Here is a 16,408-nt window from a genome sequence, read left to right on the forward strand (position 1 = left end):
CATATTTCCCCTTCATTTCATCAAATCTTCTTCCATAGTCCTCTTCCATTTCTGTACGTTCTTTTTCTTCTTTTTCTCTCCTGGCCTGATCATCCTTCTTTCTCTTCTGGTTTTCTGCTTCTCGTTCCCTCTCAAATTCCTCCTGCAGCTGTGCTATCTTTTTCCTCTCCTCCTCTCTTCTCTGCTCATCCTCTTTATTTCTTTTCTCTCTCTCTGCATTTCTTTCCTTGTCCCATTCCTCTTCTTGTTTTTTCAACTGCCTTTTCTTTTCTTCAAGATCCCTCTCAATTTCCTCTTTATCTTTCCTTTCCTTTTCTCTCTTTTGTCTTTCTTGTTCCCTTTCTTTCTCAAACTCATCCCTCATTTTCTTTTGTTTCTCATCCCACTCTCTTGTCTCTTGCTCTTCTTTCTGTTTCCTTTTCTTCTCTTCTTCCTCTTTCTTTATCTGTTCTGTTTTTCTTTCCTGTTCCCATTCCTCAGCTTTTTTCTTCATGTCTTCTTGTATCTCTTTTTTCTCTTTTTCTGTGTCTTTCATTTTCTGTTCCCACTCCCTTCTTTCTCTCTTCTCACGGTTTTTCCTCTCCTGCTCATCTCTATCACTCTTTTTCTTTTCTTCTGCTTGCTTTTGCTCAAATTTCTCCCTTTCTCTTCTTTGTTCTTCTACCATCACTTGTCTCTGTTTCTCCTCTCTTTCTACCCTCTTTTTTTCCTCATCTTCCCTACATTTCCACTCCTCTTCCATTCTAGTTCTCTCTTTCTCTATCTTATCCATTTCCCTCTTCCACTCTAATTCTTGTTTTTCCTTTTTCTTTTTCTCTTCCTCATCTCTTCTTTCTTTTTCCTCCTGCTCTCTTTTTTCCCACTCTTCACGCTCTTTCCTTAAATGTTCTTCTTTGTCTTTTAGCTCTTTTTCCCGATGTTTTCTTTCATTCTCTTCTTGAAGTCTCTGCTCTTCCATCCTGTTCTGCATTTTTTTCACCTGCTCTTCGTGTTTTGCCTTCAGCACCTCTTTCTCTCTTTGCATCTCTTCCTCCTTCTCTCTCAGTATTCTTTCACACTCTTTTTTAATGGTTAGTTCTGCCTCCTGGAACATCTCATTGGTGTAGTAGCCACCTCCGTTCTTCTTCACCATCATGTCTATCTTATCCAGCAGTTCAGACACTTGATTGTGATTGTTCTCTTCTTTATTATTGAAGACATGAAACCTGTTTCCACAGTCTTGAATAAGATTTTGTATTGTAGAGCCACCTTTTTGAATGTATTTTTCAATTGATTCAATAAGATCATCCCCTCTTGTGAATATGACTATGGTGAATATTTCAGCCATTTTACCAAAGGTACTCTTAATGAGCTGCAATGTGTCCTTTTCCTCCTTTGTGATTCTTCCAACCTGTAGAACTAGGAGAAACACATGAGGTCCTGGGGCCAAAAAGGAGATGCATTTGGCTATTTCCTGCTGGACCTCCTCATGAGTAGCTTCTGTGTCAAAGAGACCTGGTGTGTCAACTACAGCAACATGCCTGCCTGCTACTTTTCCTAAGCTTTTCTTACAGCGGGTTGTCACTGATGATGAACTGGGCTCAGACTTGAATTCCTTCCTCTGCAGTATGGTGTTTCCTGTGGCACTTTTCCCACTTCCTGTCTTCCCCACGAGCACTATCCTTACACAGTCAGAGATCTGATCTTTATTCTCAGCATCTGCAAAATGAAGAAACACAGTATAACTCAGAGAAATTTCAGACAGTTAAGAGCATCACAAATAAATCCTGCACTATCCTATGACAATTATACAGACAATTTCATAATATATAGTTGCCAGGTTCAAGAATTTCTGCATTAAGGATGCATATAAATAAATACTAAATTAATTATGAGTGTGTAAGCAGTGCATTTCACAAACATGACAAAATGCAGGTGGAAACCACCTACTAAGACGAGTGTTGCTAAATTGGTTTGTTGGTGACATCAAGTCGTTTCGGTGACCCTCACATCTTACATTTAACAATAAGTGAATAATTTCCATCAAAGAATGTTTGATGTTTAGTGGAACTCACTCCAGCAGTTGAGGTGCACAATCACAGTATCAGATGAGTGCATATTGCACACTATTGACCCAGGCAGACTGCAGAACCTCAATCAGGCAGCAGAGGTGCTCTTACTCATAAAGACTGCAGTAACACTGTTGAATGTGTCCCTCGCTCCCTGGGTGATGCTACAACAAACTGTGATTTCCTGCCAGGCTGCATGTCAGAGTCAGGACAGGAATTCGCTGGCATGGGTAGAATTCACTGGCATAGCTGGAATTCACTGGCACGTTAGAATTCATTGGCATGGTTAGAATTCACTGCTATGGATAGAAGCCAGTAGATTAATGACAAGTTAGAAGGACTGAACGGCCTGACTGGCCTGTTTTCAAGAGTTCTTACATTCTTAGGTTCTTATTTGCTGGGTACAGTATAAAGCTATGCTTTAACAGGACAAATCTCAGTAAAATATGGAAATACATATTTCCATAAGATAAGTGAAAGCAAATTGAAAAGTGTTATTCATGAATCATATGAATTTACATGGAAACTAGTTATCAGCTGCATTTTTTTCATCCCATACCAATTCTGTCCACTGGTTGAATTTGCATTTTGTGTCAGTGTTGCATAATTAGTACTACGTTAATATGACCAAACAAATAAGGAACCCCTCCAAATTTACCCAGTGATTTGTCCTTAATAGCTTCTTCTAATTCTCTGATTTTCCTGTCCTTCTTCTCCAGCTGTGCCTCCCAATACATATCCAGGGAAAAGCAGCTTTCTGTTGCTCTATTAATCTCCTCTATAGCATTCAGAAGCTCTGGAACTATTGGGTCATTCACAATGTCTTGGTTGTTGAAAAAGCAGAACCTGTTGCCACACATTAGAAGCTCCTGAGTATCTTCATTCTGCTGCAGAAAGTCACGAACAGGTTGAGCATCTGGATATTCATGGGTAAAAAGGACCATCATGTAATCAGTCACTCTTGAGCCAAATATCTCCTGAATCCCTGTTATTTCTGCCTTGTCTTCATCAGTGAGGGGAGCAGCTGGTATGACCAGGAGGAAGGCATGAACTCCAGGGCCACAGAGAGAGGTAAAGAGGCGAGACACAGTGGATGCAGTGAGCTGTGATTCACACAGAGTTGGCATTTCCACCACGGTAACCAGGCGACCACACACTTCTCCCTCTTTCCTCTCACACACTGAAGAGGGGCTGGGATCCACACTGGACCCCCTCTGTCCCAGGATGGCGTTTCCTGCAGAAGTCTTCCCAGCTACACTGCTCCCAAACAACATCAAGTTCAGTCTGTCAGCCACAGCCACTGGAATAAAGAGGAAGAGTCTGTCATCTTCTGACTTCTCACTGTTTTACTGGATTTTTATTGAACCACTTGCCTAGAATGCATTTCAGTATATCCTCAGTTTTCATAAAGACACAGGCATAATTCCCCAGCTGAGTTTCTGTCAATTTTTAGCTGTTTTTGTAGTAAATGGCAATAGTGAAATGAAGGTTAATGTGAAATGACCATTGCTTTGACCCATGAGTTGACAGTTTTTCAATAGCCAGTGATACATTTTCAATGTTTTCTTTAATAATTCAGAGAGAATTTTCTGTAGCCTTATTTTGGCAGTCTCTTTTCTTACCTTCCATTCGCTGTTGTTCTCTAGTCCGTGCCTGTGGTTTCTGCTTCCTCTCCATCTTCTGTTCAGTCCCCATCAGTGAGCTCTCTATCGCTCCTAGCGCAGCTGATTCTGGCTCCTTGAATATCTCACAGCTGAGAAAACCTCCTCCATTCTCCTCCACCATCTTCTCTATTTTCTTCATTAATTCAGTAACCTGGGTGCAATTAGTCTCATTGGTGTTCACTGCGTGACACCTTTGACTACACTTCTCAACAACTTTATGAACAGGACTCTTACTGAGGTTAAAAGGATCCTTAATGTTAAAAACACCTTTACTCTTCTCTGTCACCAGTACCACTGAATACGTAAAGGCCTCGTCACTGAAAGAGCACAGGATTTTCTTCAGTCTTTTTCTATCATCGTTTGTAAACCCCACCTTCTCCAGCACCAGCAGAAGTGCATGAGGACCTGGGGCAGACAGGGTAACACATCTCTCTATCTGATAGAATAATTTCCTGTCAGGGAGCTCAGGGTCCAGTAAGTCTGGAGTGTTGATCAGAGCCACACGCTTCCCATTCACCAGACCTTGTGCCCTCTCACACTGATCTCCTACTGAAAGGACCTCTCTGCCCAGGATGATGTTTCCCACTTTACTCTTTAGTTCTCCAGACCTCCCCAGCAGGACAATCCTCAGCTCAGGCACTGCAAAATAGGACACCAGGGTTACTGTGAGAGAAAGCATGTTAACCCAGCATGTGTTAGCAATCCTGACCTGCCAGCATACCCGGGCCAGTCAAAGTGGCCCGGATTTAATTGGATTGGCAACCCTATGACTGTAAACACAGTCAAGAAAGTTCCCGTAAATGGACTGATTGCATCTTGCACATGCAGTGCTGTCTTCGTATGTTGCGGTGAATGAAACGGCCTAAACCTACAAGTACCACAGTTCTCTCCTGCCATCCCCCGAATGACATCCACGTACATAAGTGCAACCAGATTCACGCCGTGCGACTGGGAGCTTGCCTAAATGACTGCTGTCCACAGTCCCACCTGACTGGACCCCGGCTACAGGAGCCAAAGAGGAATCCACAGGAAATATAGCGCTTCCCCACTCGGCAGCTAAGAGATGCCCGCTGCACTTTGTCAGCTCTGGGCTGTCCGGCTTCCTGTCAAAGGAGACAGAGCCCCCGCACACTGTGCACAACTTGGCAGGAACACTGTGGGCAATGGATTGCCTTTCATTTCACAAGGGCAACAATAATGGGAAAAAGCACTGAATGTTGCCCAAGATAGTCCAGGGAACCCCCTCCCCCTTGCCAGTCCTGATACCCAGACAACGGAGAAGGAAAAGACTGGTACTATGGTGTCACAACAGCAGAAGCCAGAAGAGTGTCTTGAAGAGACTGTTGATGTCTCCACACCGCACCTTACCATTGTGGGATTTATATCTGCGTCCAGCGGAAGGCCAGCAGGTCACAACTGGCTACTCAATTCTGACATGGACTAAATGTTTTAAAAGATGGCAGATTTCCACTGAGTTTTTATTAACTAATGCTATGCAAAAGAGTTGTGTAAGTTGCTCTGAATAAAAGTGTCTGCTCAATGGCTGTGATATAATGTAACGTAACTGCATCTCAGAAATGTAAATATGTAGTTTTCTTATAGCTATACCCTACTTTTTACACTGTGTCATTTTTATGTGGTGATGGGAAAATAGGCTTTTAGCAGGTGCATTCACCTTTTTATTTTTCATTTTTAGAGAGGGAATGTAGGATATGTAGTGTTTAGATTTTGGCCTTAGAGAGGGAAACAGTAAATAAGAATGTGGCCTGGCCTCCCCATCACAAGCATCAAAGCAAATGTGATTGGGGCGATTTGAAATTCCACTGATACCCTAATCTAAGCTGACAATCTATGGGTCTCAGCTCCTCAGAAGAGACGAACCAGATGACACAGGACACCATATCGGGGGTCGGAGACCCTACATGCCTAACATTTCCGTTTCCCATGTCCTCTTTAAGTTTGAATGCAATCTTTAGGTAGGCCAGTCCTTGCCATAAATTAGTCTGACCCCCCTTCCTTTCTCTTCTAAACCTTAACCCGGCATCACCCAATCAGAGCAAACATCCTCAAGCCATGCTGGGTAAGGTATTTAAGATGGCCACAGGAGAAAGTTGTTTGTGTTGCGTTTGGTTTCAGAGCCTGGAAGAAGAAGAGTTTTCCTCTTTTTATTTTGCTGGTGGTTCCTAGGTTGTGTGTTTTTAGCTGGTTTCCTTGTGGTGCTTATGCTGGAAGTGGGTGATACTTTGGCAAGGTCTGGCCGATCCGTTTCTCTCTCTCTCTTATCCGTCTCTCTCTATTTTCTGGTATTTCTAGATTAGTTGTTTAATGTTTTGCTGTATGTATTCTGTTGTGTCATTTAGAAGTAGTGTGCCTGCATTCAATAAAGAATGAATGTTCATTAATATAATTGACTGCTTCTTATTGATTCAATTATTTAATCTGAAAACCTGATGCACCGTTTGTTTTGACTTGTTAGTTGATACCACCAGTTTTCTGTAGACTGACCTATCAAAGAATTCGGCGTTTTAATTGATCATTCTAATTTTAAACATAATTATTAAATTAAATCTAATAAAATATATTTTACATGTAGGTTAAGTGAGGGGTTGTAGCATGCAATATCACTTGGTTCAGTATTCAGAGTGCTGAACATTTTAACAAGGACATTGACTGTTGGAACTGCAGGATTCAGAAAAGAAACATATTCTTACTTAATCCTTGCTTGTCCAACAGCCCCATTACCAGCATCAGTGGCCATTCTTTCATGAATTCCACCTAGAGTGACAGCTATTGATATGGGTCTTCCTCATTTCATAGAATTTCATAGTTCCATTAATAACTTGAATGCTGTTTCAGTCAGTGGTATACATATAATGTGACCTTTGCCAGCTGTAGACAATGTTTCTCTAAATCATCCAAAGCAATTTGTCATTGTCACTTCAATTTATGATACTATGGAAGAAGTCTGACTGTTCTCTGCACAGTGTATGCCATGTAGCTCTGCTAACTTTACTCACTCGTTGGGGGTTCATCAGTACTCCTTCTCCTCCGCTGGGGTATATCTGTTAAAGAAAAAATACATCAGAGTTTGTACAATATGTGAAATATTGGCTTATTTTGTATTGTTCGGAGCCCTCCCACCCATCTCCCACATTTTTTTCTCCCCACTCTAGAATCCTCAGATTAGGTTTCTGACTCGCTAATGCACCACACACGTCTCACTGCAGCCACAGCATGTCCACGTCTGATGCACTACAGGTCACAAATTACTACAACAGGAGGAGAGGCGCATCTCTCACTGATAACCAGGAACTGAAGGAGAGGAACTACTGCAGTGTTACCCTGAGGAGCCCTGCCTGGCTTAAACAGGTCCTGCTCTGGTGAGGTAGGCAGCACTGTAGGGAACTGGGATTGTATTGATTATAATACACAAGACATATAATACAAAAAATGGAATACACACAATTTATAAATAAATGCAGCCAAACTTGCTGTTTAATATATGTTATGAGATTGTGTTAGTCTATTGTTAGAAACTGATTTGATTTTGATGCTGTACCAAGACAAAATTCCACCAGTTGTGCCTGAGTGGTCATTCGAATGAACTGAATTGAATTGAAATTAGTGGAAAAAATACCCTGGAAATAGAAGTCACCAGCTAGCAAACCAACCAAGCAAAATATGATTTAATAGCAGATTACACATGCTGAAATGCAGCAAGACCTAGTATTCATCCATCCATGATCCATCAATGGGGGGGATCTCCAGCCTGCGCCAGCATGCACTGGGCGAGAGACAGGAACAAATTCTAAACTGGCCGCCAATCCATTTAGGGCACATGCACCATTCACTCACACACTCATACCTACAGGCAACTTAGAGCCTCCAATTAGCCCAACCTGAATATCTCTCGACTGTGGGTGGAAACAGAAGTACCCAGAGGAAACCCATGCAGACACGGATGAACATACAAACTCAATACAGAAAGACCCTGGCTGCGATCAACCGAATATTGCAGAAATCAAATTGTTTTTTAGGTTTTACCTGAACTGTTTATTACATGTACTCACAGGAAATGTCCATTTTTTCTTCCTGGGTCTTCTGGTCTTCTCTCTTGCTATTTGCTCTCACCATATCTTGCTCACTTCCAGTCACTGGTGTTGAATGTATACCTGATTCTGCCTCCTTATATGTCTCACAGATGAGGTAGCTTCCTTCGTTCTCCTTCACTACTCTGTTAACTCTTTCCATAAATGTACTAATCTGAGCATGGTCAGTCTTGTCTATATTGCCGAACCTGTGATACCTTCCTCTGCATTTTTCGATAAGATCCCTTTGTTCATCAATACAATTATCTGCTTTTATGCTTTCATGGGTGATCAGTACCATTGTGTAGTTAAAGACCTGATCACCCAAAGAGGTCAGAATATTCCTCATTCTGTCATTCTGAGTAAATCTCTCAGGCTGCAGCACCAGCAGAAGCACATGGGGCCCAGGGTCAGACAGACAGACACACGACTCAATCTGCTTGTCTATTTCAAGCTGAGAGATCTGGGGATGCAGTAAGTCAGGAGTGTTGATCACAGTCACATGTCTCCCGTCCACCAGTCCCCTGGCTCTCTCACACTGCTGTTTTACTGAAAAGAAGGAGGGCTCAGTTGCAAAAGCCTCTCTCCCCAGGATGATATTTCCCACTTTGCTCTTCAGTTCTCCAGACTTCCCCAGCAGCATTATCCTCAGATCAGACACTGCAAAGTAAGACACAATCTTTGATATAAGACAAGGACAAAGCCTTATATTTTAATTTAACTGCAAACTTACTTTGAATACATTTTTGCCAGTTCATAAAAATAAATATTTTTCATTTAAATGGGCAAAGATTGGGCATCACCTGATGTACATACTTTCATAAATAAATGAATGCGATACAACACAGGAAGCACTTTGGGTTCCACAACAAACTCAACTAGTCTCTGAGTAGGGGAATCGTGAAATACAAAACAAAAAAAACTATAAAGAGGTAAACATTTATTTAAAAATCCACATTCTGGCACTCATGTAAGTTTTACTATAAAAAACGGTCACTTCTGGCGAATTAACTTTAAGTGTTGTGCAAAAATTGTTCTGTATGTCTTCTTTTGACTCTCATGATTCTTTTGAATGTCATAATTAATTAATCTTTAAACTGTTAGAATATTTCTTGTCCTATTCGCAATATGATTATAAGAATTTCAATTACATATACTCTCTATCAGCTATTTTACACATTGAAAGCCAATTCAGGATGTGTTAGAAAAAAAATGTTACTCAAGAGACATGTTTTATGGCCAACATGACACAGTGCAGTACAGATCAGTGGTATTAACTTACTGTTTGGACGGTCTTTGTCAGGGCTGTGTCTTCCACTTGGATCCTCCTCTGTGTTCACATCCCCTGTTACTAACAAAGTAAATCATTATTTATTATAACAACAATAATAGAAAAATTGAATACACATAGCATATAAACCTGCAAATATAATACCTCCTTCAAAATGAGCAAATTATAGGGGGTATTGATATTATTTATCTGAATAGGATTAAACTTCCATAACATAGATGTACTTAGTCACCAACAACAAGTATTTCAGAAAATGCACTTACACTCAACACAATTTGATTATTATTATCTCTCTTTAATTTAGGTAAATTCTGAATTAAAAATTTTCCCCCAAACTGTCTTTGACACGTATGAGAATTCATAAATATAAAATATCCTCTCCTCCATTCATCGACCGAATGTTAAATTACAGCATCATACAATAAATTAACTATTAAAAATTCTACAAATTCTAAGAGAAACTGTAATAGCACGAAAGTTAAAATAAGAATTTTAAATAAGCCCGAAGTCACCGTTTAAACCCGGAACTGTTAAAAAAAACAATAGGCCTAGCCTATAGGCTATTAAATATCCGGAGAGCAAAGAATCGTTTTTGAAATGTATATTTTGTTTGATTATGAATGTTTCCTTTACGAATTTTCAATATTTCAAAATGTCTGCATTAAATCCTACACCTAACAAAACAAATACACAGTATAGCTACTCACAGGGATCAGTCGAACTTATTGTGGCCATTTTATGGTGTGAGAATGCTGTGGAAATGAAAAGTGAAAGTCAAATATTTCAAGCTGCGTCACCCTCGTACAAAGTAGAATGGGCGTTCATGCAGGACACCGACACAATCTGCTCATTCTGGAAATAACAACATACAGATCTGGCATACAGATGACTGGAAATACATTTAGGAAAGGTGTTAGACTTTTATTCTCGTAGCCCAACACAAGGTAACGGAACATTAAGCAACACAATGCCAGGTGGGTCAGCGCTCGATTTAAACCAGCACTTTAATTTACTCATTGTCGAGGGAGCGTTGGCGGCCGGAACAGCGACTACCCCTTGTTAACTTTCGGCTCACTCAGTTCTAGGAGAACTCTAGTATCAGTTGGCGAATCTTGTGATCGTGTAAATGAGGAGGGGAATTGTTACCGAGCCTTTTATTGCATATAAATGATCTCTAAATAGTTCTTTTAAAATGTTTTTAATTAAATAAAAAGGTGTAAATTGACAGTAAATAATTAAAATAAGAATAATGTTGAATTCATCCAGCTAATTGTGCTTTTTATAAAAATTAATAATATAAAAAAAACAATAAAATGTTATTTCATATTTTTGTATTTGAATATTGTCATATTCAAATAAATTCAATGCAGTTTAATAAATGTTAGAGTAAATAAATCCTGTACATAAATAAATACAATAAATAAACTTTTGTGTTCTCTATATACAGTAAATGTTATTCTTCATAATGTGTTGTTGATGTAATAAGGTCAAGAGCATATTTATCTTGGAATTGTAAAGAGTTACATTCTCGTCAAAACGATGCATTAGCATTTGTCTAATGCGATGCATTTGTCGATTCATTTGCATTTGTCTAATGCAATGCATTTGTATAAACATCCCAAAGGAACAAACTAATAGTTTATACTTGCCGAAAGCATGTCTTAAAATTTGATTGGCTGGAGTAGATGCAATTGAAAAAATAACCTAACTGTGGATTTATTTGCATGCCCTGCTGTGAGGATTGTCTCAGAAATCCACAATTGGCTATAGTGAGGGGATGCTTGGCCAGTACTGGTCACAGAAGCTTATAGGTGCGTTTGTTTTGTTCCAGAGAGTCCATACAAACCAGAGACAATAACATTCCTTTGCACACAATACTTTCAGTGTTTATGTGAAATGGACAATAATGATAATTCCTCAGGAGGATTGCTAAGTAAACAACAGGCATTCTATTTATGTTTCTCCACGTTAGCATGTTCTTGGGACTAAAAATGACTCTGAATATTGTGTATGCTGGATTCTTGCCATGATAAGCATACTGATTCATGTTGTCAGTGGATTTCCAAAACACCAAGAAGGTGAGGACCCCCCCCCCCCCCCCCATTCTTGTTTTGCTACACCATGTTACAAAATAAGGAACCATTGTCGCTAAAATATTGCATCATAAAATTGTTGATTGAAGTGCACTGATAAAAACAATATTACGGTAATCGTTATTTGTAATGGAAATGTGGCAGTTCAAAGTTGCTCACTGTGCCCAAGTGTTGAGTGATTTTAAGTGGTGATGATTTATTATTGCTAATAATTAATTAATTGAAAATTCCTATCGTCAAATTCTGATTAATTGGAGCGGACCATAAGTGTGTCCCACACACCTGCTCCTTTTTATGCTCCCGACCACCATGATGCCTGTCCTCACTTATGAGCATGCAGCCTTCATATAAACAGGAGGGGGTAGGAGGGGCTAGGGGGTGAAGCCAAAGAAGTAATGGAAAACACAATCTTTGCTATAAGGCAAGGTCAAAGCCTTATATTTTAATTTAACTGCAAACTTACTTTGAATACATTTTTGCCAGCTCATAAAAATAAATATTTTTCATTTAAATGGGCAAAGATTGGGCATCACCAGATGTAAATACTTTCATAAATAAATGAATGAGATACAGCACAGGTGGCACTTCAGGTTCCACAACAAACTCAACTAGTCTCTGAGTAGGGGAATCATGAAATACAAAACAAAACAAACTATAAAGAGGTAAACATTTATTTAAAAATCTACATTCTGGCACTCATGTAAGTTTTACTATAAAAACTGTCATGTCTGGTGAATTAACTTTAAGTGTCATGCAAAAATTGTTCTGTATGTCTTCTTTTGAATCTCATGATTCTTTTGAATGTCATAATTATTTCATCTTTAAACTGTTAGAATATTCCTTGTCGTATTTGTAATATGATTATAAGAATTTCAATTACATTTACTCTCCATCAGCTATTTTACACATTGAAAGCCAACTCAGGATATGTTAGGGGAAAAAAAGTCACTCAAGAGACTTATTATGTTTTATGGCCAACATGACACAGTGCAGTACAGATCAGTGGTATTAACTTACTGTTTGGACGGTCTTTGTCAGGGCTGTGTCTTCCACTTGGATCCTCCTCTGTGTTCACATCCCCTGTTACTAACAAAGTAAATCATTATTTATTATAACAACAATAATAGAAAAATTGAATACACATAGCATATAAACCTGCAAATATAATATTTCCTTCAAAATGAGCAAATTATAGGGGGTATTGATATTATTTATCGGAATAGGATTAAACTTCCATAACATAGATGAACTTAGTCACCAAAAACAAGTATTTCAGAATATGCACTTACACTCAACACAATTTGATTATTATTATTATTATCTCTCTTTAATTTAGGGTAATTGTGAATTCAAAATTTTCCCCCAAACTGTCTCTGACACGTTTGAGAATTCATAAATATAAAATATCCTCTCCTCATTCATCGACCGAATGTTAAATTACAGCAGCACACAATAAATTAACTATTAAAAATTCTAAAAATTTCCAAGAGAAACTGTAATAGCACGAAAGGTAAAATAAGAATTTAAAATAAGCCCGAAGTCACCGTTTATACCCGGAACTGTTAAAAAAGAATAGGCCTAGCCTGTAGGCTACTAAATATCCGGAGAGCAAATAATCGTTTTTGAAATGTATCTTTTGTCTGATTATGAATGTTTCCTTTACAAATTTTCAATATTTCAGATTGTCTGCATTAAATCCTACACCTAACAAAACAAGTACACAGTTGTGTAGCTACTTACAGGGATCAGTCGAACTTATTGCGTCCATTTCATGGTGTGAGAATGCTGTGGAAATGAAAAGTGAAAGTCAAATATTTCAAGCTGCGTCACCCTCGTACAAAGCAGAATGGGCGTTCATGCAGAACACCGACACAATCTGCTCATTCTGGAAATAACAACATACAGATCTGGCATACAGATTACTGGAAATACATTTAGGAAAGGTGTTAGACTTTGATTCCCGTAGCCCAACACAAGGTAACGGAACATTAAGCAACACAATGCCAGGTGGATCAGCGCTCGCTTTTAAACCAGCACTTTAATTTACTCATTGTCGAGGGAGCGTTGGCGGCCCGAACAGCGACTACCCCTTGCAAAATTTTGGCTCACTCAGTTCTGGGAGGACTCTTGTACCAGATGGCGAATCTTGTGACCGTGTAAAATTACTGTTATTGTGTAGATGGAGTGATGAGGAGGGGAATTGGTACCGAGCATTTTATTGCATATAAATGATCTTCATATTTATTCAAAAAAATAATTAATTAAATAAAAAGGTGTAAATTAACAGTAATTAATTAAAATAAGAATAATGTTTAATTCATCCAGCTAATTGTGCTTTTTATAAAAATTAATAATATAAAAAAGCAATAAAATGTTATTTCATATTTTTGTATTTGAATATTATCATATTCAAATAAATTCAATGCAGTTTAATAAATGTTAGAGTAAATAAATCCTGTACATACATAAATACAATAAAGAAACTTTTGTGTTCTCTATATACAGTAAATATTATTTTTCATAATGTGTTGTTGATGTATAAGGTCAAGAGCATATTTATCTTGGAATCACAAAGAGTTCTCAGGAAGTCAAAGCGATGCATTTGTCGATGCATTTGCATTTGTCTAATGCGATGCATTTGTCGATGCATTTGCATTTGTCTAATGCGATGCATTTGTATAAATATCCCAAAGGAACAAACTGATAGTTTATACTTGCCGAAAGCATGTCTTAAAATCTGATTGGCTGGAGTAGACGCAATTGAAAAAATAACCTAACTGTGGATTTATTTGCACGCCCTGCTGTGAGGATTGTCTCAAAAATCCACAATTGGCTATAGTGAGGGGATGCTTGGCCAGTACTGGACACAGAAGCTTATAGGTGGGTTCGTTTTGTTCCAGAGAGTCCATACAAACCAGAGACAATAACATTCCTTTGCACACAATACTTTCAGTGTTTATGTGAAATGGACAATAATGATAATTCCTCAGGAGGATTGCTAAATAAAAAACAAGCATTCTATCTGTGTTTCTCCACGTTAGCATGTTCTTGGGACTAAAAATGACTCTGGATTTTGTTTGCTGGATTCTTGCCATGATAAGCATACTGATTCATGTTGTCTGTGGATTTCAAAAACACCAAGAAGGTGAGGACCCCCCCCCCCCCCCATTCTTGTTTTGCGACACCACGTTACCACCACGTTTTAGCCACGTGGTCGCTAAAATATTGCATAATAAAATTGTTGATTAAAGTGCACTGATAAAAACAATATTACGGTAATCATTATTTGTAATGCAAATGTGGCAGCTCAAAGTTGCTCACTGTACCCAACTGTTGAGTGATTTTAAGTGGTGATGATTTATAATTGCTAATAATTAATTAATTGAAAATTCCTGTCTTCAAATTCTGATTAATTGGAGCAGACCATAAGTGTGTCCCACACACCTGCTCCTTTTTATGCTCCCTATCACCATGATGCCTGTCCTCACTTATGAGCATGCAGCCTTCATATAAACAGGAGGGGGTAGGAGGGGCTAGGGGGTGAAGCCGAAGAAGTAATGGAAAACACAATCTTTGCTATAAGCCAAGGTCAAAGCCTTATATTTTAATTTAACTGCAAACTTACTTTGAATACATTTTCGCCACCTCATAAAAATAAATATTTTTCATTTAAATGGGCAAAGATTTGGCATCACCTGATGTAAATACTTTCATAAATAAATGAATGAGATACAGCACAGGTGGCACTTCAGGTTCCACAACAAACTCAACTAGTCTCTGAGTAGGGGAATTATTAAAAACAAAACAAAAAAAAACTATAAAGAGGTAAACATTTATTTAAAAATCCACATTCTGGCACTCATGTAAGTTTTACTATAAAAACTGTCACTTCTGGTGAATTAACTTTAAGTGTCATGCAAAAATTGTTCTGTATGTCTTCTTTTGAATCTCATGATTCTTTTGAATGTCATAATTATTTCATCTTTAAACTGTTAGAATATTCCTTGTCGTATTTGTAATATGATTATAATAATTTCAATTACATTTACTCTCCATCAGCTATTTTACACATTGAAAGCCAACCCAGGATATGTCACTCAAGAGACTTATTATGTTTTATGGCCAACATGACACAGTGCAGTACAGATCAGTGGTATTAACTTACTGTTTGGACGGTCTTTGTCAGGGCTGTGTCTTCCACTTGGATCCTCCTCTTTGTTCACATCCCCTGTTACTAACAAAGTAAATCATTATTTATTATAACAACAATAATAGAAAAATTGAATACACATAGCATATAAACCTGCAAATATAATACCTCCTTCAAAATGAGCAAATTATAGGGGGTATTGATATTATTTATCTGAATAGGATTAAACTTCCATAACATAGATGTACTTAGTCACCAACAACAAGTATTTCAGAATATGCACTTACACTCAACACAATTTGATTATTATTATCTCTCTTTAATTTAGGTTAATTGTGAATTAAAAATTTTCCCCCAAACTGTCTTTGACACGTATGAGAATTCATAAATATAAAATATCCTCTCCTCCATTCATCGACCGAATGTTAAATTACAGCATCATACCATAAATTAACTATTAAAAATTCTACAAATTCTAAGAGAAACTGTAATAGCACGAAAGTTAAAATAAGAATTTTAAATAAGCCCAAGTCACCGAAAAACCCCGGGAACTGTTAAAAAAAAAATGGCCTGCCTATGGGCTTTTAAATTCCGGAGAGCAAAGAATCGTTTTAAAATGTTATTTTGTTTTTAGAAGCCTTTACGAATTTTAATATTTCAAATGTCTGCTTAAAATCCTACACCTAACAAAAAAAATACAGATTCCCAAAGGGATCAGTCAAATTTAGGGGATTTTATGGTGTGAAATGTGTAAATGAAAAGTGAAAGTCAAATTTTTCAATGGTCACCCTGAAAAAGTAAAAGGGGGGTTTCATCGGGACACCACAAAACTCTCTTCTGGAAAAAAATACGACGGGAACAGAAGGAAAACTTTAGGAAAAGGGTTGATTTTATTCCGAGCCCAACAAAAGGAAGGGAACATTAAGAAACAAAATGCCAGGTGGGTCAGCGCTCTTTTAAACCAGCCTTTAATTTACCTTGTCGGGGGACTTTGGGCCCGGGAACAGCGACTCCCCTTTTTAACTTTCGGCTCCCTTCGGGAGAACTCTATATCAGTTGGGCGAATTTTGCCGG

The 16,408-nt window shown here is 38.2% G+C and overlaps 1 protein-coding gene across 1 annotated transcript; it reads right to left on the reverse strand.

The window, feature by feature from the left end:
• Positions 1-6: 6 nt before the first annotated feature.
• Positions 7-15,796, reverse strand: LOC135246356 (uncharacterized; the record flags this gene model as incomplete). The annotated part of the gene is made up of 10 exons (XM_064319840.1): positions 15,350-15,796; positions 12,925-12,969; positions 12,202-12,270; positions 9,799-9,843; positions 9,083-9,145; positions 7,783-8,460; positions 6,730-6,774; positions 3,671-4,351; positions 2,707-3,348; positions 7-1,698 (listed from the first exon to the last, which is right to left on the reverse strand). Coding segments are annotated over exons 2-10 (3,943 nt in total), but the record flags the coding sequence as incomplete, so codon positions are not given.
• Between the last annotated feature and the right edge of the window lie 612 nt (positions 15,797-16,408).

The sequence above is a fragment of the Anguilla rostrata genome, unplaced genomic scaffold (genome assembly GCF_018555375.3).
Source record: "Anguilla rostrata isolate EN2019 unplaced genomic scaffold, ASM1855537v3 scaf0204, whole genome shotgun sequence".
Lineage (NCBI taxonomy): Eukaryota > Metazoa > Chordata > Actinopteri > Anguilliformes > Anguillidae > Anguilla > Anguilla rostrata.